Here is a 23,905-nt window from a genome sequence, read left to right as displayed (position 1 = left end):
CCTCTGACCTTTCCGATGTAAAAGAAGACACACTGTTGAACCTTACGACCAAAGCCGAGGACCATGGGACACCTCCACTGTCCTCTACTGGTAAAAAAACAAGTCTATACTCACAAATGGATGTGTACACACACACACACACACACACACACACACACAAACAAACACACACACATTGAACATGTTCATCTACTAGAATATCATCTGCTCCGTTCTGTTTGTGCCTCCTCAGCCACTGTCCTCATCTACATCCTTACCGTGAGCCTGGAGGAGGGCGTGGTCTTTGCGAGCCCCACCTACAACTTCAGCTTGCAGGAGAACAAGCCCAAAGGCAGCGTGGTGGGCACTGTCCTCGCCTCCTCTGCCAGCCCCCTGTTTGAAGTCAGCTATGCTCTGAAGACACACACGGACCTGTTCTCCATGGACGCCTCCGGTTCCATCCTCACTCAGGTGGAACTGGACTTGGAGGCCCAGGAGTACTATTTCATCTCCGTGGAGGCCACTGATACCAGGACTCCCCCCAGCACCGCCCTGACAGTTGTAAGATCCACAGTTAAAATCAATAGAATAAATTAATATTACTACTATTACTACTACTGCTACTAATAATAATACTAATAATAACATGTATAATAATAACATAATGATACAATTAAAATTGCTACCAAAACTGTTCTAAACAGTTGTAAGACAAACAGTAGCGTCTAAACATCAAAAATTAAAATTGTTGTAAAATTTTGAATAGTTGTTCTAAATAACCACATTTAAAATTAAACAAAAAAAACATCACTGCCAATACTGTTCTAAGTACGTGTAGGGTAAACAGTAGCATCAGTGTGGATTATGACAACATTATAACTGCGGTAAAACAATCACAAATAAAATGCGTTTGCCAGTGGGAGGTTTCATGATAGCAGTTGATAGTGCACTAGGAGCTGAATGACACCCAGAGTCACTTTAATTGTGACCGTCATCAAGGAGCTCTGGTTTCCTCTCCTCTGCCCTGATAAGGAAATCAGTCAGTGCCCCACACACCCTGAGTATGGCTCTGCCAGTAAACCCCACCCAATAATAGACTGGAGCAGTAGACCCTGGACAGGGAGAACCAAAATCAATATAATCTTATATATCACATATTGATGATCAAGTCACCATAGATGATATGGCTAAAAAGGTATTGATAGTGACAGTGTTGCAGGCAAACGTTTGGGCACTTCTGAGCCCATGACATCAAGACATTTAGTTGTGAAGAAAGAGTACACAAGACCCTTCAAATGTTTTATTCATGAACTTGTTCCATTTTACATATTTTATTTGGCAAACGTCTCCTCTCTACAGGTAATGGTTCAGGTGGAGAATGTGAATGAAATGCCCGCGTTTGACAGTAACAACTACACAGCGGAGATCTTCAGCATTGCCCCGTTCAAGTATCCCATCGCCAAAGTCAAGGTATGTGTCAGGGACTTTAGGCTATGGTAGCAGAGTTTATTTAGAAGCAGCCAGAGACAGATAACAGGTAAACAGAGTCAAAATGGTAAACTGAAAATGTCGAGTGATCACACTTAAAGAACTAGGGATAAATACACGAAGCTCAGAAGATAATCTAACTAATAGAAACAGTCCAGGAAAGAAGGGAAACTCAAAATACTTGGGGAGTGAATAGTCCGGAGCTTAAGCTGGAACGGGAGTTTTGTCCATTCAAGATGAGGCCAGACAATAAGTGAGGGGAGTGAGGAGTTTATGTAGCGTGGTTGAGGGAGTGACAGGTGTCCGTGATTAGAACTCAGGTGACTGGCTGGGAATTTGACGGAGGCAGGTGAGTTGAATCCGGAGGGGCGTGGCAGGAGTAGGGATCAATGCAAGCGTGACAGTAATAGCTCGTGTGCCTCTGGACAACTTAACTGAATACAATTTGTACTTTTCCTTTTGGATCATAAAGTCTTTCTATCAACTATTCACTTTCCTGTTTCTTTTTTTTATCTGTTTGTTTGTTGTTTAAGTTTACATTTTTGAACGAGCAAAATCAACAGAACATGCATCTCTTCAATGTGTTATTGTATGTTTTTTTCTGTCATATGGCTGTTCTTTTCCAACACTTTCTTTACCATCAGCATCCCTGAGTAATGAAGGCTCTGTGATGAGCCAGCTTTTATGGTACAGTATTTACAATGACAACCGCTTGTTTACCTTCATTAACTTTACAGGTGAACTACGGGAAGAGGCTGTAAAAAAGACGATAACGTACGTGTGTGTTCATGACAGGCCGATATCCACTCCTAAATCTATCCTGCCTTTCTCCTCTGTTTATTGCCTTGTCCTTCTCAGGCCACAGACCCTGATATGGGGGACAGTGAGAGGCTGCAGTACTCCCTGGTGGAGCCCAGCTCCCTGTGTGCTGTGAAGCCCTCTAGTGGTCAGGTTTATGTAGTGTCAGCTGCAGGTCAGAGTGGGAAGGTGACCCTGCAGGTGAAGGCAACAGACCCGCATGGACTCTACGCTTCAGCAACAGTGGAGGTGAGGGGAGATGGGAAGGGGTCAAGGGGTGATCTGGAAAGACAAATTCAATTTGTCAATCATTTTTTTTAAATCCTCATTCTACGCGGAACAACAGTGGAGGTACAGTAGGTGGAACTAGCAAGATGAACAGATAAATAAAAGAAAAGATTCGATCGATGTGAAATATTGAAATGATTCTGTACCTATCCAAATAGTTTCGGTAGTCTCCCCCTTGGTCATATAATGTATAATGGACATACAGTTAATCTTATATAACAGAAACCATTGTGCTACAAGTGAAAACAACTGTGTTCTTTGTCAGAAGTTACTCTCCTACTAGTCTGAATCTGACAGACTGTCTGTAACTATAATCCACAGGTGACCATAAAGGCCACTCCCAGAAGAGATGTTGTGGTGATTTCTCTGAACCAGGAAATTGACACTGTGCTGAACAAAACCCTTGATATGGAAGAGTGAGTTATGCCTCCTACTGTACATACACCCTTATGGACGAGCCGCCCCTGGTTATGTCTACTACTGTACATACACTGTACTGATAGCATTTGTTCTGAAACGACTCCACTGATTTGATTCCAGGGAAGCACAAAAACTAATAAAATGCAGCCTGTACTTTATGTGTACTAGATATGTATTAGGTTTGGTAATAGCACCTGCTCAATGATTAAACGTAACCAATACTTAATTTATGCCTGTGATATGGAGGTAATTCAGTCCTCTATATCACTTAAGATATCACAAAAATACAAAATGTTCACATTTCCTCAGCAATCATATCAAAGGTTACTAGTGTTACTTTGTCCTAGTGCTTTGCTCTTGATGCACAGTGGTACAGTGTACAGTGATGTACAGCGGAACACACTGAAATCAAGCCCTCTCTCTCTCTCTCTCTCTTTTTTTTCTCAGAGCTCTAGAGCGGGCCCTTGGCTGGTCTGTTAGCATCATCAGCATCAGCAGCAGCAGGGAAGGGTTGGCCCTGAGTCGTACTACAGAGATCCACTCACTCCAAAGACAAGACACCCCCAAGACATACGTCAGCTTCATAGCCACCGACATCAATGGAACTGATGTCATACCAAAGGAAACAGTCCAGAGGTAAGATCCTGCCTCCCTCTCTAGCGAGGAGGTTACTAAGCATTAATTGGTATACTATGTAGAGGTTTATAATACTCATGCTATGCAGGTTGCTTTACAGCAGTGTTTCCCAAACTTTTTGTGCAGTCCCGTACCCCTTCAGACATTCAATCTCCAGCTACGTACCACCACCACGGTTGAACCAGACCCCCCCCCCCCCCCCCCCCCCACACTCATATATATATTTTTCTTCATGTTTGTAAGCCCCCAAACACTCCTTCACACACACACACTCACCACAGGTTAATGAGAAGGCTGTGCTTGAGAGGATGCACATAACCCCACGTGGACCGGGGATTAACTCTTTAGACCATTTATCCATTTTCATGCGGCAACCGGAATGAGCTCTACACAGGCCATCAGCGAGTGGAATTCTGACGAGGGAGCTAACTATTGTGCCCATGTTTTGACTAACCTACCTGTAGCTATTTTTGCCAGTGTAATTATTTCGCTGAACACTACAATGTATACATGAGTGTATTTTTGGCATTGCAACTGGGCTATTCAGACTATTTAAGATATCATGTCTATTTATAGGTCAGTTTGAAAATGTAATGGGCTGTTTCACTTTGAAAATGCAAATCAAATTTTTCCCCCGTGTACCCCCTACGTCCCTTTGCGTACCCCAGTTTGGGAAACACTGCTCTACATAACCTAGAATGTATGTACCTCTGTGTGCATGTGTGTGTGTGTGTGTGTGTGTGTGTGTGTGTGTGTGTGTGTGTGTGTGTGTGTGTGTGTGTGTGTGTGTGTGTGTGTGTGTGTGTGTGTGTGTGTGTGTGTGTGTGTGTGTGTGTGTGTGTGTGTGTGTGTGCACGTGCGCCCCTGCAGGAAATTACTGTATGATAAGGACAAAGTTCTGGAAGGGTTGCAGCAGGTCTTTGGCCCAGGAACGCAGTTCGATGTGGTAGATGAGGGTGACAGTCCAAACAGAACTACCCCAATCGTCCTGGGAATAGTGATTCCATTGAGTCTCATTATCATAATTATTGTGGTCTTTTCGAGGTAAGTGTATGTGTGAATTGGCAAGATGTGTAAGTGTAATACAAGTTTAATGTTCATAAACTAAAACAGATATCTAGTTATTATTATTTTATGAACCTTTGTGAACATAGAAGAGAGAAAGAAAGAAAAGGGTGCATTTTGCTGCCGTGTATTTGAGATGTTCAATGACAGAAATGTAATTATGCCTTTTTTCTTACTCACTAAGTCTTGAAATTCAGTAACTTTAGCCCTTGCAGTCCAAGAGACGTAATGATATTGTTTACAGCCCATTTCCTCCCTGCCAGACACCTTTGAAATGATTAATATATTTGCTCATTTGTGTTGTGTAGCCAAGATTGGCATCTAGATTCGTTTGGCCTTTGGTCAGGGTAAGGTATGAGTGTTGACATAAGAAGGCAAGCATGTACCACAGGTAGTGCTTTGCTACCATGCTTGGCTCTTCTTCCGAGATGTTCAAGGCTCCGGTGGGATTCTTTGGCCAATTTTGTTAGATTGCAGAATCAATATCACTTTCTTTATGGTCATTTTATTTCTGTTCTTCTTTTCACAGATGGAAACCCAAAGGCTCAATCAGAAGAGATTCCGATGTCTCAATGGACCCGATGGCTAATTTCCAGTCAAGCAGTGAGTTGCATTGAGTTCAACCCTTCATATCCTTGGTACACCTCAAATTCGTCCTCAGTAGCAGTAGCAGAATCAATATATATTTTTATTATGGTCATTTTATATGGGTTCTTCTTTTAAAATATCTCTTTCAACCAGAAGGAAGATTGATTTCTGACAATTTATTAAAGCTTAATTTAAATCAGCATGCAAGTGTATAATACAACAGCTTTAACAATGCTGTTAAAGAATATATGTGTATAAGTGTATAAAAAATGTACTGTATAACACAACAGCTTTAACAATGCTGTTAATGTATATATATTTACCTCATGAGCAGAATCAATATCACTTTCTTTATGGTCATTTTATTTCTGTTCTTCTTTTCACAGATTTGGAGGCCAAATCAGAAGGAGAATCAAAAAGAGGATAGACGCCTATTGTCAGGATCCTGCTCTGTTTTCCTTTTGTGTTTCTTCATTCCTGACATGTGCTTTTTCCTGTTTGTTTATGTTGTCATGTGCTTGTTGTGATTGTCTTGTCCGGCCATGTATTTCCTGTCTTTGTCCTGAGACTCCGCCCCCATCTGCCCTCTGCCACTTCCTGGTTTTGACCCTCACCTGTTCCCAATCTGTACCCTGTTTGTTTCCCTGATTGGTACCTACTGTGTCTTGTTAATTCCCCTTGTCTAGTTCCCCCTCTGTTATTTAAGTTCAGTCTGTCCTTTGTTCCATGTTGGTTCGTCGTACTAGCATGGTGAGAGTTCTGTGCCAATTAGCTGTGTGCTTTCATGTTTTCCTGCTCTGCCTTGCTTTTTGTATTGTTGCTTTGCCAGTGTTCGGTTCATCAGTTTTTTGTTCGTTTTTGCCTTGGATCTTCTGTGCGTTAACCTTGTGAATAAATCCTGAATTCTTCCCTACATATGGTCTGCAATTGGGTCTCTGCCTTACGAATCGTGACAGCCTATAGAAGAAGGAATTCCCAATGCTCAATGGACGATATGCCTAATTTCAATTGTCAAGTTAGGAATGCAGGGATTAAAGTATTCCGGCACCGTGATTTCCGGCGTGCAGTGTTTGGCTGCGAAAAAAAATATTTTATTAAAAAAAAAAAAAAAAAAAAACACGTCTAGATATCATCACCATCACTTTCGAGTTTATGAGTTCGTCTGCCAATGAAATGAAAGCAGCACAACTGTCCCGCTCTCAAAATAACATTATTAGCCAATCAGAAGTAGATTGAGGCGGGTCTTGGGAAAATGTGCTTCAAACGCCGACTTTTCTCTATCGCTCTGCCTAGCGTAGATGCCAGAGTAGAGACATCACACCAAAGGAGAGTACGATGGAAAGTAAGTTCATGAAAATAAATGGCGTTGGGCATGGATACAAGAGATGGGAAGGGAAGGACAGTAAGCCTTTTGGTAGCTGGTGTAAGAAGTTAGGAGAAGCAGGTGCTTGCTTCTGCACTTTGTGCTGGAGAAAGCTAATATATGCAACTAGCTCTCCAACACACAAAGCCTTTACCGGGAGCAACATCCACAGCTGATGTACCGGCATCAATAACTGACCGTGTGTGTGACGTGTGTAAACTGTCAATATCCAATCAGCATGCCGCTATTTTAAAACACGGCATAACACCAGAGTTTAAAAGAGGTATTTCGGAAAACCAAAAAAAAACGGCATGTTTTCCTTAAATGTCGACGAAGCCACCAACAAGTACATGGACAAAGTCCTGTTTTGTATTTATTTCCCAACATTAAAGTTACCAGTTCTTGTAACATTTTAATGTTTTGTTTGTTATTTGTTTTATTGATATATTTTCTAATAACAAAGTAATTATGGAAATGTTGCAATATAAAACTACATTATTATCTACAGTTCACTGTTGCACTTTAACAGTTTAAAAAGTAAATCGCTGTCCTTTTTCATATATCCTCAATGAAATGGTTGCAAATCAATTCTTCTTCCACTGACATACCCTTATAACATGTCACCTTGTGATTGTAGGTCATCTTGTAACCTTTCAAGGACAAAGCTTAGCAGCAAAACTTGATATCAAAAGAAATTGTGAATGCTACATGTGTTAGTACCATATTGTAGTGAGGTGGAGTACTATTGCTGACCTTTCTTGGGATTGCAGTTTCAAAGGTCCCACCATAATCTGCAATCATTCATTTCTAAATGTTTTTTTTTTTTTTTTCGACCCTGCGAATGTGTCCATGCCACGGGACACGACACCCCCCCCCCAAACACACACACACACAAAAAAAGTTCAGGCTCAGGATTTTTTTTTGCTTTAAACCCTGGGAATGTCTTTGCTATGCTAAAAAACGACTCTGATATTTAATGTCTTCAGATTACCTTTTCTTTTGATGCTCATGATAGAAAGAGAGAGATAGACCTTTGCCAAGGGCACTGACAGAACCCCATACCATGACAGACCCTGGCTTTTGGACTTGTTGCTGGTAACAGTCTGGATGGTCCTTTTCTTCTTTGGTCCGGAGCACACTGCGTCCATTTCTTCCAAACAAGACCTGAAATACTGATTCGTCTGACCACAATACGTTTCCACTGTGTGATGGTCCATCCCAGATGCCTCCGAGCCCAGAGAAGTCGATGGCGCTTCTGGACATGGTTAGCATAAGGCTTCCTTTTGGCACAGTAAAGTTTCAACTGGCATTTGTGGATGTATCTACGTATTGTTTCCTCCAGGTTCCTTGAATGTTTTATTTAGTGTTGACTATACATATGTGAGTTTAGCATTCAGAAAGTGTGTGTGGTTTCACTACTACATATGTATAATAGCAGAGTGACCTGTGCCTCTCCAAAATGTGTGTCCCTACAAATGCATATTGATTAGTTACCTGGGACACCTCAGACAAGAACAATGGCCATTACATAATGGCCCTGGAATGTCTTTGTGGCCCATTACCCCCACAGGTTTTCTCGCCACACCATGGCCCAATAGAGATCACTGAATCACCATTAAATATAAATAACACTAAATTTCACTCGGGATTAATAAAGTATCTATCTATCTATCTATCTATCTATATTTATTAGTGCTGTCAGTTTAACGCGTTATTAACGTTGTTAACGCAAACCCATTTTAACGCCGTAATTTTTTATATCGCGAGATTAACGCGATTATTTAAAAAACTTTTTTTTTTTTTTTTTTTTGCCCTCGCAAACGGTGTAGTAGGCTAACGTTACGGTTTGAGTGAATGGTGTGGTGAGCGCGATACGGCGAAATGGATCATAAAAAGCTTTTGAATGGAAAGTTTACTTTTAAAAGTTGTGTTGAAAAATGTCAACAGGCAGCTGGCTGAAAGCAAAGAAGTAGTAGGCTTACCTTTTATTGGTAACCTAACTGTTATGGTTCATTGTTTCTGAAATAAGAAGCCTGACTGCTATGTTTCCAGCAAACTTGAAAAAAAGAAAATATTAAGCCATGGTTTAACTGCATATTATAATTTTATTTTGTACCGCCCTGTTTGGCAATGTTGGTTTTCAATAAAATAAAACATTTGCATAATACAAGCCAATCCACTTTTCCATGTTGATAAGGGTATTAAAATTAAAATAAAATTATGGAAAAAATAAATAAATGAAGGGACATTTAGAATAGATAAAAATGTGCGATTAATCGCGATTAATTTTGAGTTAACTATGACATAAATGCGATTAATCGCGATTAAATATTTGAATCGTTTGACAGCACTAATATATATATATATTACTTATCATATGAATAGCTGTCATTTGCTAATGGGTGGGTCCTTAGGAGCAGAAACCTCACTCACAGACTGAAATGTGCAAGAGATCAGCTGTATTCTCCTTACAAAGTGCTTAAAAGGGTTCAAGATTCATGTGGGGTTTCTTTATATGTCTCTAGGACATATAGGAGTTTTGACAACAAGAAAAAAATGTCCCACCGGTGGGTATCAGTCCCAGAAGCGTTAATAATTTAAAAGGCCCATTGTCTGAGCAGAGTTGATGCACAAACAACACAAATAAAGAATAATTTCTACAAATAAAACTGTTGATGTGCTTAATACCTCAGGGGTTTGCCCACTATACTGTTCTATTTCAAGCACTGGGTTGTAATTCCTTGGCCTTGCTTCCACGAGTGCTCTACCTCACTAAAGTATCTGCTCATATTGTGTGTGTATAAAACCCTTGCTACTGGCCACCCATCACATCTAGGTTTGATGTGAACACATGATAATCCACTTTGACAGTCATACACTGTGTGATCGGGAACCTATTTAGATCCTGGAATGGCTAAGACCATAGAACACTGGTAGAGCCCTTTGACCCCTGAATAAGAGACAGGGACATAGCCGAGGCTTAAGACAATGGGAGGCAGGGCTTTTCAGGCTTTAAATATCACATTTACATTTACATTTGAAGATATAGATAGATTATTATGTCCTTAATACTCAAATGACATTTAAGTACATAAAATCATGCATAATCATATTTTTTCTGCAAGGCTTTTTTGTTTGTTTTTGAGTGTGCACCCAGCCTATGTTGTTTTCTTGCCCAGTACACTACATTTTTGGTTAGACTGCAGTGATTTTACAAAGCCCTGTAGCATTCCTCCCCAGGGTTTTGTCAGCCAGACGGCTAGCAGGCGTGGGGCTAACCAGCTCAGGAGATGCTAATGATAATATGGATATGATTATGGTGATAGTATTTAGCAGACACTTATAGGGCACCGGTGTTAACTGTGCGGGGCTGTGACAGATGCGGGCCCAGCCTGACATACTGTCTCCTGTTGGTGAGAAAATCTGTAATCCATAAGCAGGTAAGGGGGTGGATGTTCAGATGGGTCAGTTTGCTATGGAGGAGGTCGGGAATGATGGTGTTAAAGGCAGAACTATAATCCACAAACAGGACCCTTGCATAGGTGTTCCGATGGTCCAGGTGTTGTAGAATATAGTGAAGGGCTATGTTGATTGCATCGTCTACTGAGCGGTTGGGTCTGTATGCAAATTGGAGGGGGTCCATGAGGTGGTCAGTGGATGCTTTGAGATAGTATTTGAACGCTTGGTCCTCTCCTTTCATGACTACAGAGGTGAGGGCGACCGGTCTGTAGTCATTCAAGCAGGTGATCTTGGGCTTTTTCGGCACTGGAATGATTACAGCAGATTTGAAGCATACAGGGACACGGCATAAATTAAGAGACTGATTAAAAATGTCCGTAAACACTGGAGCCAGCTCGCTGGCACAGTGCTTGAGGGTAGCAACACATAGTGCTAGTGGCTGTTGCTCTCAGGCAATCTGTAGAACTGTAGGACAATGCAGGTTTCTCAAAGAAGAGTTTTACTGTGCAACTTGTAGTTTTTCATAGTGAGTGCAGGATTAAGTCATACATGTTATAAGACGACAACAAGTCAACTATCCTTTGTGTGTGCGTGTGTGTGTGTGTGTGTGTGTGTGTGTGAATGCGCATGCACATCTGTGTTTATGTGTGTGTGTGAGAGAGAGGGGAAGTCTAATTTAAAGAGACAAGTAACTCTTCTCCTCCCCTTCTTTTGTCTCATCCTCTTGTTTGGAGTCCTGTGATCCTTTCCTTTCACTTGGAGGGGCTTTCATCTCCTACACACCGAGAGAAAGAGGGGGGAGATGGAGGGAGAATAAAGAGAGAGAGAGAGAGAGAGAGAGAGGAGAAGTGGGAGAATCGGATGAAGATGAACGAGTGGTGAGCAGCAAAACACTAAGCACTGAAAAGTGTGATGGCACCCACTCCCTTTTGCAGAAGTGCAATGAGAACCTCTAGATTCCCAATGGCCGTCTGACTGGAGTCTGACCCACTTCCCCAGGGCCAAGTGAGTTCTCCTTTTTTGTTCATTGTCAAGTTGAGTGCTATTAAGCCTCATTATTCATCTGTAACATTTACTTTTAATGTTCATTTTCTGCTTAGAATGTATATTAAGCCAGGGCAAGGTTTAGTGTATAAAACAATGCAGAGAGAATAACAACAACATTACTTGCACTACAATTAAACAAAGCCAAAAAAAGGAGAACTCACTTAATCACTGAGACAGTAAGACAAACTACAAGCCCCACAATGCTTAGCGCCAGCAGGACACCTAGGGCAATAATGGCCATCTGACTTGAGTCTGACCCACTTTCCCCAGTGCCTTTCTTCACCTCGTGCTCCAGCCCAGAGCCAAACACCTCTTCCAGCTCAGCCTGTACCTGCTCCTCTTCCTCCTTAAGTTTGCTGTTTAGAACAAAGAAATACACACGTGAAACTGGGCAATAATCTAATCCCATTTCTGAGGACAGGTCGTGAATTTTCAAAATAGGACAAAAAAGAGGTGTGTTGTTTCTGCTCATTGTAGTATATATTTCAGATCCAAAGAACAACAAAGTATATGTTTTTAACAGTTATTTTGCTTGTGTGTGTTACCAGTTTTATTGATGACTTTTTACCAGAACACATTCTACCAGTCATTTTGTGTTTATGTGTGTTTGTGTGTGTGTGTGTGTGTGTGTGTGTGTGTGTGTGTGTGTGTGGATGCTTTTCCCTGTCCAAATGCCCAATTTGAGGTGAATGAAAAAAAAATTCAAGAGTGCAGTGGCAGAAATGGGATCTTACTTCTTGACCTTCTGGGCAGACACGATGGTGCCACTGGTATCCACGGCGACAAAGCTAACATATGTCCTGGCCCCACGACTGCTGAGTGAACGACGGAGACAAGTGAATATATTCAAGACAAATACATTCCTTCCTATTCTACAGTTATACATATAATATAAATGTAAATATAAGAAGTACAGACCCTATACAGTCCACAGACATAAAACATACCATTTTTTCAGATGAAAATACAATGTTTATTTTATGAACATAAAAAATAAATAAATAAAAGTAAATAACGCACTAAATGCAGCAAACTGTCAGGGCTTAAATGCGCAGCAACTTGAGTGACTCTGATGATGCGCAGCTCTGATGATCTCTTTTCCGACATGTTGATTGGCTGGTTAAGAGAGATGACCACAATGTTGTCGTCTTCGCTTTCCTTTACAGTCACCTAGGGACACGTTGTTAGCAGTTAAAATATTAGTGATTAGCAAAAGCCAGAGACATTCAGTAACACAGACACACACACACACACACACACACACACATACACAGGGTCACATTCCCACCCTCACCTGCAGCTGACACTACATACACCTGACCACTAGAGGGTTCCACAGCAAACAGGGAGCTGGGCTCCACCAGGGAGTACTGCAGCCTCTCACTCTCCCCCACATCAGGGTCTGTATGGCAATAGGCAATTAACACAGCAGAAAGGCAGGATAGATTCATGAGTGGATATCGGCCTGATGAACACACACGTACGTTAGCGTCTTTTTTACAGCCTTTTCCAGTAGTGACGATGGGATGCTTGAATGGAGCAATGCTGAAGATCTCTGCTGTGTATCTGTTACTGTCAAACACGGGCATTTCATTCACATTTTCTACCCTATCTGTAATGTGAACGCCCCAAGAAGTTTTCCTGTAAAGATAATGAAGGTAAACAAGCGGTTGCCATGGAGAATAATATAAAAGATTTCTTATCGCTTTTTATGACACTGGGATGCTGATAGTAAAGAAAATATAGAACACATTTCTCCTGTGGACTTAAAGGAGAGATCTCAACAGGGCACAAATCATACTCAGTTTGATTTTATTACAATATTACCTCTGTTTCTCTCTCAAGACAACTTGAGGGTCAGACGCACATTTTCACAATAAAGTACTTTTAGCTAGCCTATGACAAGAAGGTCCATCTTTGAGTAAGACAATCTTCCCATTGGAAGTGTCCAGAAATGAAGGAGTATGCGCAGTTTGCTATTTGGTGAGGCATGTTTTTATAGGCAACTAGTTTTAGTATCATCTTAAATTCACTTTGCTGTTATACGCAACCCTGCCAGGGTTATGCACTCTGTACCAGAACTGACCACTCTGTGAAAATATAACAAAAGCTTTCACAACAGCAATACACATTGCAAAAGAAACCAGCTGGCATGCTAGCAGGATTTGTACATACATTGTTTACATACTTTTTAGGTAGTTAGCATGCTAGTTTAACACTAAAACTGTGTGCCTAACTGTAACACTAAAGCTGTGTTTGTGTCAGTGTCAGGTTGATAAGGTGGTGTCGGTCCTGTATCTCAAAGATAAAGTTGCTGATGTAAAATACTACAGTCTTTGCTTGGCCATGCTAAGGTATCTGCTTATGCTGTACTTGTTAAGCCTCTTTTCACTGGTTTCATTTGACCTGAAGGGTTGATTTAAACATTTCTGATCTGAATCCTGTCTAGATCTTGGGAATGTTAAGACCACATAACACATTTCATGGATCTCTCAAACAGGGATAACTGGCAGTGACATGGATGAGGGTTAAGACAGAGGGGGTCAGGGCTTCTGCTTTCCATATTTTATACTAAGGGTACAAACATGCTATGTACTCAATACTCAATTAAGTTACTTTTCACATTGACAAATATACTCATAAGATCTACTCTGAGTTAGGGTTGGGGTTAGGCCTAGTAACATGTAATAGTACGAAGTTACATGATAAGTATGTTTCATTTAATTAGACGGTGACATTAAGGACACTTAACATAAAGTAGGAACTTTTAACATTAAACACCTCTATGGTCTGCTTGACCTACTGTGATCAATCAGAACAATAAACTCCACCCCTTATGGACAACTCTGCTAACGGCCGACTGAAAAACCCTCTGCATTCACAACAGTCCATGTCCATGTCCACAGTAACCCTATGAGAAACGGTGATGAAGAATGGCCATGTATTGTGTGCTTTAACCAGGAGATACACACATCTGATTTATAAATCAAATTATAATGGTCTTGCTACCACTGCACTGCTAAAGTAACAACATATACTGTAGGTGTCCCTGCCAGTCAGGTTCAAACCAGGCCTTTTGTCCTGCTTCATGTGCCAGTTACTGTAGTTAGTTTCTAGAATATTTTTTATGACGCCATCTCTTTGAGCCCTTAAAAAATATGACTGTGAAGAGCAAAAGGCTTTTGAACTTTGTTATCAGTTACAGGAAGGACAGGGACGGGAAAACATCATTCAGGAAGGACTCACCTTTACAAAGTAGATAGGGGAAAGGATTTTATGTTGTAACAACATTGTATTTTTTAGTAAACTGTCTTGTCAGAAATCAAGTGTCCTTCATTTGAAATGTGAACGATAACTCGGCTGCAACAGTTATGGGGACGTCTCCCTGTGTCTTGGTTGCTGTCTTCTCGGCCTGTTGGATCACAAACGTCATTCCCAGCCTTCCACAGAGTGAGTACAGAGAGCAGAAAGAATCTTTTTCTTGTGGTTTATATGTGGGGCTTTGTGTCTTTGGAGACGTCTATTTCAGTAATCACCTGGAAATTGTACGTATTAAACTAGAAATCTAATTGGGTCAGGCTCAAAAAGTGACATCGTTATTGTGTTCTTTTTTTTGGTTTGGGCAAAAGAAGATTTTACAGTATTTTACAAGGTAAACGAGACAAAGATCTGTAAAACTTGTTATAAATAAGCAAAAGATGAGTCTTATTTGAGATATTGCCACGAATGTTTGTGATGACAGAGCAGTGATGTCCTATTTATAACGTTAAAGTTTCTGTAACAAATGAATTTCAGTTCAGAACAAGAACAAGAGATAACAGTGGCATTAAAAAATCAAAAGTGGGGGAAATATGAACCTTGATTTACGAGTTGTAAAGTGATGAAACCTACGCAATGCTGATATGATGATGAAGTATATTTCTTGTGTTTTTCTAATTCATAGCTCAACCAATAGACTGCATAACAAATTCATCTGTGCCGCTGGGGGAAATAGATGAAGGATACAGAGGTACAGTCATGATCACTGCATTGTCCTTTGCCATTTCAAGCATCTGTATAATGTGGTATTTCTCAGCACGCTGTAAGTCAGCCAAAAATGTTTCCAAATCCACAAGGAAAGTTCATTCCATCTTCTAAGAATCGTGGCAGTTTGCAATTACATGATAGACATGCATATCAAACGTGTTCACGGAAGTGCGAAGCGTACACTAATTTGCCCTCATCCACTTGGCCTGTGAATACAACCTAGCCGTCTTCATTATACAATATAATCAACTGATAGCACACACAACGCAGACTATAATATTAAGACTAAAAATGTGAAGATGTCCTAGCCGTCTTCATTATACAATATTTTATTTATTATTTATTTATTATTTAATATTATGCAATTTTTTTTTCTCTGACTTTAGCGTTTTTTATTATTATATTTGATTTTTGTCATTGATTGTTTTACCGTATAAAGCACCTTGAGATTTAATTGTATTTTAAAGAGTGCTATTTAAATATTATCCATTATTTTTCATCTGATAGCACACACAAAGCATACTTTAATTCAAGAGTATTGGAAACAGAAAAACACATTATTACTTCATTTTGTGAGGTTAGGCTACAGCTTTGTGTGTGTGAGTGAGAGAGAATGCCTCTGACAGTATAGCACGAACTTGGTTTCTATTACTGTATTCAGCTTTCAGCAGCTGGGAACACGGTAACGAGAACAAAAACACTTTAGTGCTTCAGAAAAACTGAATAATTGTCTGTACAACAATTTTCTGTATGTAGATATAGTTTAGTATTGTGCTAAATTACACCATGGATACACTGACAATGAATAATCCTTTCTGAACCAAGGCTCTCGTTGTTTTTTTGTCATGCTAAAAAATCTGAAGGCACATTACGAGAAAAGAAAATTCAAGTATTCCTATGACTCTTACGACCTGCCTTAAATAAACCCCGTCAGTGATGTGCGGGTCCATATGTGAGCTGGATGAAACTATGAGCTGTAGAACAGGCTATTTCAAAAGTAAACAGACCGTAAATGACCGAAACTCAAAAATTCATGTAGGCTACACACTGTCCACTTTTTTTTAACAGTCATGCACTTTTTATTACACGAGGACTACATAAATCAGGCTTTTTTTGCACTTTAATCCCTGATTGCACCTCCTTCCGGTTAAAACGACAGCATTTGGACGTTGGCCCGGTTGGAGGTGCAATCAGGAATCAAAGCACAAAAAAACTTGCATTTGGCCGTTGCAAGTGGAAATGTGTGAAGTGACGTACTTAGAGTTTGTGTTCAGATCACCCAGGACGCATGTTTATACCAGGTGTATAGCGGCTCAGAGAGAGGCCCTCTGGCCAGACTTTGGTGTTACTGTCAGTGTGTGTTTGTGTGTGTGAGTGAGTGAGTGAGAAAGATCATGTTGCCAGCAAATGTTTATATTTCCCCTTTCCTTCTAGATGTATGATGTTTGACATTCGAGACCATGCAAATATAGCTTGGACATGTTTATGTGGTGCTGTCATGTGATATAACACAACTTAGACTCATAACACAACTTAGACTCACAATACTAAGAGCACTCGGAACTTAGGTTCACATCATACTCTACCTGTGAAACAAAAAATGTTTTGTGGATTTGAGTGTGTGTGCAAACAAGAGAGCAGTGTTGTAGTCCAGGGTATACGCGGGTATACAGAGTATACCCACTTATTTTTCAGTCAGCATTGCGTATACCCACTTCTCAAAACAGGGCGTTTATCCTGTGCTACTGTATATGGGCTGCTTAAAAAAATTGCAAAATTAAGAGTATACCCACTTCTCCAGGGACCACTACACCACTGCAAGAGAGTATTTCAAAAGTCTGTATGCCATTTATGTCAGGTTTAAATGCTGTGTGTTAGATAAGTAATGTCTCTTTGACCGTCCTATTGCTAATTCCGGGTCGCTCCCCATTCATTGGCTGATCTCGTGTGCCTGAAATAGCTGCTCAAAATCCCCATCCTTAGCTCTGACCCCAACTACCCCAGTATTTTACCCCTACATCTAATCCTTGTGTTTTTCCCCACAGTAAACTACCCCAGTATTTTACCCCTACATCTAACATGTCAAGCACATCATCAGTCATTATTATTATTTCTTCTTTCCTGCACGAGAACAGGTATCATAGAGATCATTCCATATGGCGTATACAGATGTCCACAGATTTTAGTTTCTCCTCACTATCCCTCACTGTCCCTCCATAGTCTTGGTACACCTCAAATTCGTTAGCAGCAGAATCAATATATCTTTCTTTTTGGTCATTTTATTTGTGTCCTTTTTTTAAAGATCTGGCACAACCAGAAGGAAGATTGATTTCTGACAATTTGTTACAGCTTAATTTAAATCAGTATGCACGTTTAAGTGTATAACACAACAGCTTTAACAATGCTATCAATGTATATAAGTGTATATAAGTTAAGTGTATAACATAGCTGCTTTAACAATGCAAACATTTCATTGTTGCAGTATGAATGATATGCACCATCAGTAGACAGTTCAATGATCTTATTCATTTCATAGTCTGCTCTGTAGATGTTGCATGCATTCTGTTGTTAGAACACATTTAAGCACACTGTCACGCCAGCACTGAGCCTTGCACCTGCCACACCCCCTCTAACCAAAACTCACCCAGCTGCATCACTTTTCCGATCACCTGAATTCTGATGGACTGCACCTGTCACGCTCACAATAAGAACCCCTCACTCCCTTCACTCACTGTCTGGCCTTGTTGGTTAATGGACGTATCTTCCTGATTCTTTCATATTCAGACAAAGCTCCCTGTGATTTACTAATCACCTCTCCTGTCTCCAGTTCCGTGAGATATTCCGAATGTGTTTTTGTTTCCGAGCTCCAGTGTTTCCTTGGTTTCCTTCGTATTCTAGTTCTCCGTACGTTTTGAAAATACTTCTGGGCTTTACATTTTGTAATTCAGAACTCCTTGTGAGTAATTTTTGTTTAATCAAGAAAAGATCTCCAGTGTTTTGGCTTTTTCAGTTCTGTAGTTATCCTCTGAGCGTTCTCCCTGTTTTCTTTTGTTTTTTACCTGTGTGTTTTTCCCTTTCCCCTGGCTCTTCATCCAATAAATCTGTTAACGCATATGTCCTGATGTCCCTGACACACAGGTTTGAGGGTAGGATGATCAACCATGCATGCTGGTTGGTTCTGAAGCTGCATAGTCTTGTAACCTTGACAATTAGAAATAACTTGGAATATAGAACAGATGATGACTGCATGTAATTCCGACAAAAATTCCTTCTACCTGTGGTATCTCCCAGTATCAGGAAAGAGTGACAACATTATTCCTGATCCTTCGTGTAATGCAGGTGTCCTGAAATGTAGGGGTGTTCTTTGATTCTGATTTCAGCTTTGTAAATACTAGGTAGACATCATTTTGAAAAGTGTAGTTTGCATTTGTGAAGGGATTCTAAAAAAATATAAAAAAGCGACACAATGCCTTTTAATTCTACAAATAAAGATGAAATTCTACAAATCAAGCTGTTGATGTGCTTATGTACTATAGTGTTTTACTTCAAGCACTGGGTTGTAATTCCTTGGCCTTGCTTCCATGAGTGCTCTCCCACACTAAAGTTTGATGTAAACACATGATAATCCACTTTAACAGTCATGCGCTGTGTGATCTGGAACCTATTTAGATCCTGGAATGGCTAAGACCATAGAACACTGGTAGAGCCCTTTGACTCATTTACTGTATGTGTATGTAGGGGGGCTCTTCAACTTCATGTCATGTCACAGCGTGCACTTATGTGTTTCTTATCATTGTATGACTTGTGAAGACCTGTGTGAGGTAAATCATTACCTTAATCTATCACTCACTTAGGAAGCCCAGTGCATAGGAAACTGTTCACACACAACCACTCACTTTATGTATGTGTGTGTGTGGCTGGCGGCTTTTCCCTGTCCGGGACTAAACTACCCAGATAATTGGCATAAAACAGATCCACTATGTTGAGCACAGCTGGTGTAAATATCTTATCGTTGGCTCAGACTCAAAGGAAAACTTCTGGATTTTAAACCTGGGCCACCAATGCCACCAATAATGTGTTCATGATTTGGGAATGTGTTGTTTCTGTAAATTAATCATTATTTTCAAATAGGCAATGCTATAATTTAGTGTAATAATGTAATGGTACTCTGTTTTTCTTGAACGTAGCGTGGGGCTGGAAGAGATATCTAGCACTATCGAAGCTCCACCTAGTGGCTGTAGGCTGTACTGATGGCAGCATGGAATATCTTTGAGTAGATCATTAGCTCATATGGACACACTACCTCCTTTGTGTGTGTTTGAGTGTGGGTGTGGTGTGTGTGTGTGTGTGTGTGTATTTGTTTCTCCATCATTCTTCTATCCTGGCTCTGCTGCTGTAACACAGTCCCCACACATTTCAAAGCAAAATGGCACAATACAGTTAACTTCAAACACCTGACTGGGTTTTCCTGGTTTTCACACAGTTTACCAAACAATCATGCATGTTTTATGCAGATACAGTCGTGATCACTAAAATTAATAATGCAGTGCAGTCATCTAAAACTTTGAACTATGAAGTTTCCCAAGTTAACTTAACTTGGACGTAAACTAGAAAAAAAATAGGGTTTGATGGCTTTGATATTAAACATAGACGACACGTTGTGTAAGTGCAAGATAGGTGTCTCACCGGATGGACTAGGCGCAGACCTCACCCGATCCGGTCCGTGATCACCCGAACCTGTCCGTGATCAGCCGAACCGGTCCGTGATCAGCCGAACCTGTCCGTGATCACCCGAATTATGTCTTTTCCACTCGAAGTCTAGGGATCTTTGACAGCCGTCGCTGATGGAAGTCAGTGACACCTCTGTCTTCCGGGGAGATGTTTCTTTACACTTTAATCTGTTGGTGGGAGATTTTGAGAGACACTATGTAAGAAAATACCGTTGTGTTCAGGTGTGACATACTGTATACATAAGTGGTAACGATTATAAGCCTTAACATGTTAGTGACAAAATGTAAGTGCCAATAAAGTATCAAAACAGAAAGAGAGAATGTTCAAATGCATGTTACTGATTCTAATGCAAACATTAACACTTGTAGAAGGACCAGGGAGACAAAGTCAAGGTTTCAAAAGTGTATTTCAGCGTACAGCCAGTACAATAAGTCACCACCAGAGCAGGTTCGAGAAGTGACTGCCTGACAGTCAAAAACGTACATTATACATACCAGACAGGTAGTAAAGTCAGCTTGAATCAGTCAGCCATTAGGTAGACAGAGATGAATGACATCTGCACAGGTCATTCACCTGTGCTGCACCTGCTACATCGATGATGCCTGAATTCTAAGGTTAGGCAGGGTTAGGTAGGTTAGGTAAGGTAAGGTTCAGGCAAACTAGACTCCATGTGCACGGGGCCTAAAGCACAGAACGGACAGGGTTGGGTTGTTTACTTTAACACCTGTGGCATCACCCCAGGAGAGCGGGGTGCCTTTGGAAGTGATAACACAGCTAGAAGGAGCTTTCAAGGGGCCCTTGGGCCAAGCAAGGCAACTGGTGCTTGAGACTCGTCAAGGTTAAAGGTGGGGTTAGCACTAGCAGAATCAGGTAATAGAGGTTCAGCGCCAAAATAAGCTAACTAGTCAATATCTAATAACCTACTTACAACAAAATAACCATAATTTAATCTGTATTTTTTATTAAAAAAAATGGTGAATCGTTGGAGCTGGTCAGCACGCGAAATCGGGTCTCTGCTTAATATTGGGGCTAAAAATGTACAATCGATCAAGTGGGGGAGACTGAGCAACCAACACGATTGCAATACTTTTGACAGGTGTCGTTCTGAGTTGGTCGATGGGCATAAAAGCTATACACATTTCAAGTTGTACAACCACCAGGATACGCATCAATTACAACCCAAGTCTGTTACAACTCTGAAAAAAAGTTAACTTGCCGTGGCTTTATGACGCTGGCAGGCTGTAGACACACACTTTATGTAATGATCCACTACACTGGTGGATAAAATGTCAATATATTTATACAGTGAATACAATAGAAAATACCACTGGCTCGAAGGAACACAATATGTAGGCTATGGGTGGTTTATTACAATCAAATTCAGATTAGATGATCATAACTCTAAATTATTGCAAGGAAGGATTTTAGCTATGTTAGCTCAGACAACACAGTCCCAGTCATGTTATGAATAACCTCCCATTAACGTTTTAAATGATTAAAAATGTTCTCCTGATCAATGAATGTTTAATGACGTCGAACGTAGTGGCATAAAAGCGGAGATATTTCCACTACATGGACACTACCAATTACAGTTTAAGAAATGGCGCAATTATAACAATGTGTGTAATGATTCATAGATCTAATTTCAATATATTCCAGTACAAAACTCAGCTGGCCCAAATAAACACAATATGTATGGATGTTCAATTAACATCAAGTTACTTGTGTAACCCCTCTGAATTTGTCTGCGTTGTGTAGTTTTTTTCATAGAGAAAGCCGGGAGACGTGGGTGAAGTTCTCCAGTTTATTCACCTGGCACAAACAATATCACGGGACTCCTTAGCACAGCAGCATGGGACACCTTACAGTGTGCTAATCGTGACTCTATATCCCCGAACTCTCATACATCGTTAATTCAAGTTTAATTACAAAGTAATATATCTAATTGAAATATATACAATAAAACACAAAACATGTACCTGGCACAAACAATATCACGGGACTCCTTAGCACAGCAGCATGGGACACCTTACAGTGTGCTAATCTAAGAGGGAGATTAAACATTAGCTATTCACACGTGTGATTTTGAACATCAATTAAAATATACATTCAGAGGTGCATAATTCCTAAACCAAACACACTATTTACATGAGGATATAATGTGGAACACCTCTCTATAATCAGTATGGATTTAATACATTCAGTCATTGTATTCTAAAATAATAATGTAGGAGCTCTCTTTATGCACAACTCACCGTGACTCTATATCCCCGAACTCTGAGGAGAGCCACTCTGTACAACATGCCTAACCCCTAGAGGCCACTATTTCCCCAACAACATGACTTATGCACATGCTCAGTGTGATTAAATAGCACAAAAAGGATGCAAGTGGAAGAAACCAAATCTTCACTGTTACACTTGCATGATTATTGAAGCTAATTTATTGCAATGAAAGATTAGCATGCTATTCCAGCCATGGCGTGTTTTTAACACAGGCTAACGTTAACTTTACTTATGTAAACAATTGAGGCTAGCCTACGTCCACTATGCCTATAGCTGGCTTACCGCCACGTCTCTAGGCTACCTGTGCTACGGATTGCTATTCCAGTAGCCTATGTGACAGTTTTAAGAAATAGAAGAGTCTGACAAGTCTGTTTACCTTTTGAGGGATATGCTTTATTTGAGTGTTAACTGTACATTCCACAAAACGAAGACAAGAAACAGTCACTTCGGTTTCCCTTATATTCCTTTTCTTAACTCATTCTGTTGTAGGTTGTAGGTGCCTGGCATGCAGACTTTATCGCATCAACTTGCAGCAACATTTAACAACAGTGTGCATTTGACCTGTGCACGGTAAATCATTACCTTAAACTACCACCCACTTAGGAAGCAAGTTCAGTGGACAGGAAACTGTTCAAACACAACCACTCACTTTATTTGTGTGTGTGTGTGTGTGTGTGTGTGTGTGTGTGCGTGTGTGTGTGGATGCTTTTGCTTGTTCAGGACTAAACTAGCATGGATTTTGTGTTGATCAAATAAACCATGTCATTTCATAAATTTTATTTCCACATAATGTATTTAGTTAATCCTTTTTTTATTTCCATTATTGATTTAAACTTGCATAGTTTTCTCTCAAAAACCTTGAGATACTCAATTGAGTGCCAGTCAGTCTCCAAAGCCTCCTTCTCTGAACTTTCCAGTCAAAAGATGAAGGGGATCAGGGCCTTTCTTGTTTTAGGGTACTCGCTGAATTTCTCAATATAAAACCTGCAATACAAAAGGTTTGTTTACTTATGATATTGCCGGTGTCTCAATCTTGCCTACTTATTTACTTCCGACACCATGATAACCACCAGTCAGGAATGCGTATCAACCAAAGAACTGCAAATCACAGAAATTGAATTACTGCTGTATGCATGGAAGTATAGTGGAAGAGTGAGTCGGTTAATAAGTGGGTTGCCTCCTGTCAGTCTGTCACAACAGTGTTCATTTTGACACCAAGCATCAAGCGAAGCATTGGCTCACTGTCCTGACACACACTACCATCTTATTCGACCTGTCATGACAGGGTATGACAGGATCAGATATCTGCGGTTACATGCTTGTGCTCGTCATATGTGGCTCGAGTGAAATGTTGTGTGCTACCTGTGGTGGTAGTAAGCCCGTGGTCCGATGGAACACATGGTGAAGAACGCAAAAGAGAGTGCTGGGAGGGACCACGTCGCCATGGCGAAACCATACCATTCCATAATCTCCCCAAAGTAGTTTGCTCCGGACACATACTCAAACATTCCACCTGTGGAAACATTTGTTGTTTTTATTTCAGCCAGTGTTGCTAAGGGATTTAATCCCTGAAAGGAGAACACTTTGACATGCACACAGGAAATGGTATCCAGATGTCAATGTGCCTCCTTGTTGTGGTCTAGGGAATGGAATCTTTGGGTAACTCAAAGACCGACAGATGGAAATAAACATGTAATAAACATGAATACTTGATGAACATAAATACTTGATAAA

The 23,905-nt window shown here is 40.5% G+C and overlaps 1 protein-coding gene and 1 long non-coding RNA gene across 2 annotated transcripts in view; one reads left to right on the top strand and one right to left on the bottom strand.

The window, feature by feature from the left end:
• Positions 1-14,220: 14,220 nt before the first annotated feature.
• Positions 14,221-18,663, top strand: LOC116219332. The gene is made up of 2 exons (XR_004163161.2): positions 14,221-14,581; positions 15,075-18,663. It is a non-coding gene; the product is annotated as an uncharacterized LOC116219332 (long non-coding RNA).
• A 4,192-nt stretch (positions 18,664-22,855) lies between these two features.
• srd5a2a (steroid-5-alpha-reductase, alpha polypeptide 2a) overlaps positions 22,856-23,905 on the bottom strand; it is a 4,720-nt gene continuing 3,670 nt past the window's right edge. Inside the window, exons 4-5 of the mRNA XM_012838017.3 lie at positions 23,534-23,684; positions 22,856-23,155 (exon numbers count right to left, since the gene is read on the bottom strand). Of these exons, the coding sequence (XP_012693471.2) occupies positions 23,089-23,155; positions 23,534-23,684 (218 nt within the window). The 3' untranslated portion in view covers positions 22,856-23,088. The remainder of the gene's footprint in view (positions 23,156-23,533; positions 23,685-23,905) is intronic.

Source organism: Clupea harengus, chromosome 24 (genome assembly GCF_900700415.2).
Source record: "Clupea harengus chromosome 24, Ch_v2.0.2, whole genome shotgun sequence".
Classification (NCBI taxonomy): domain Eukaryota; kingdom Metazoa; phylum Chordata; class Actinopteri; order Clupeiformes; family Clupeidae; genus Clupea; species Clupea harengus.
Note: the sequence above shows the minus strand (reverse complement) of the source record. Positions and strands in the feature narration are given on the sequence as shown.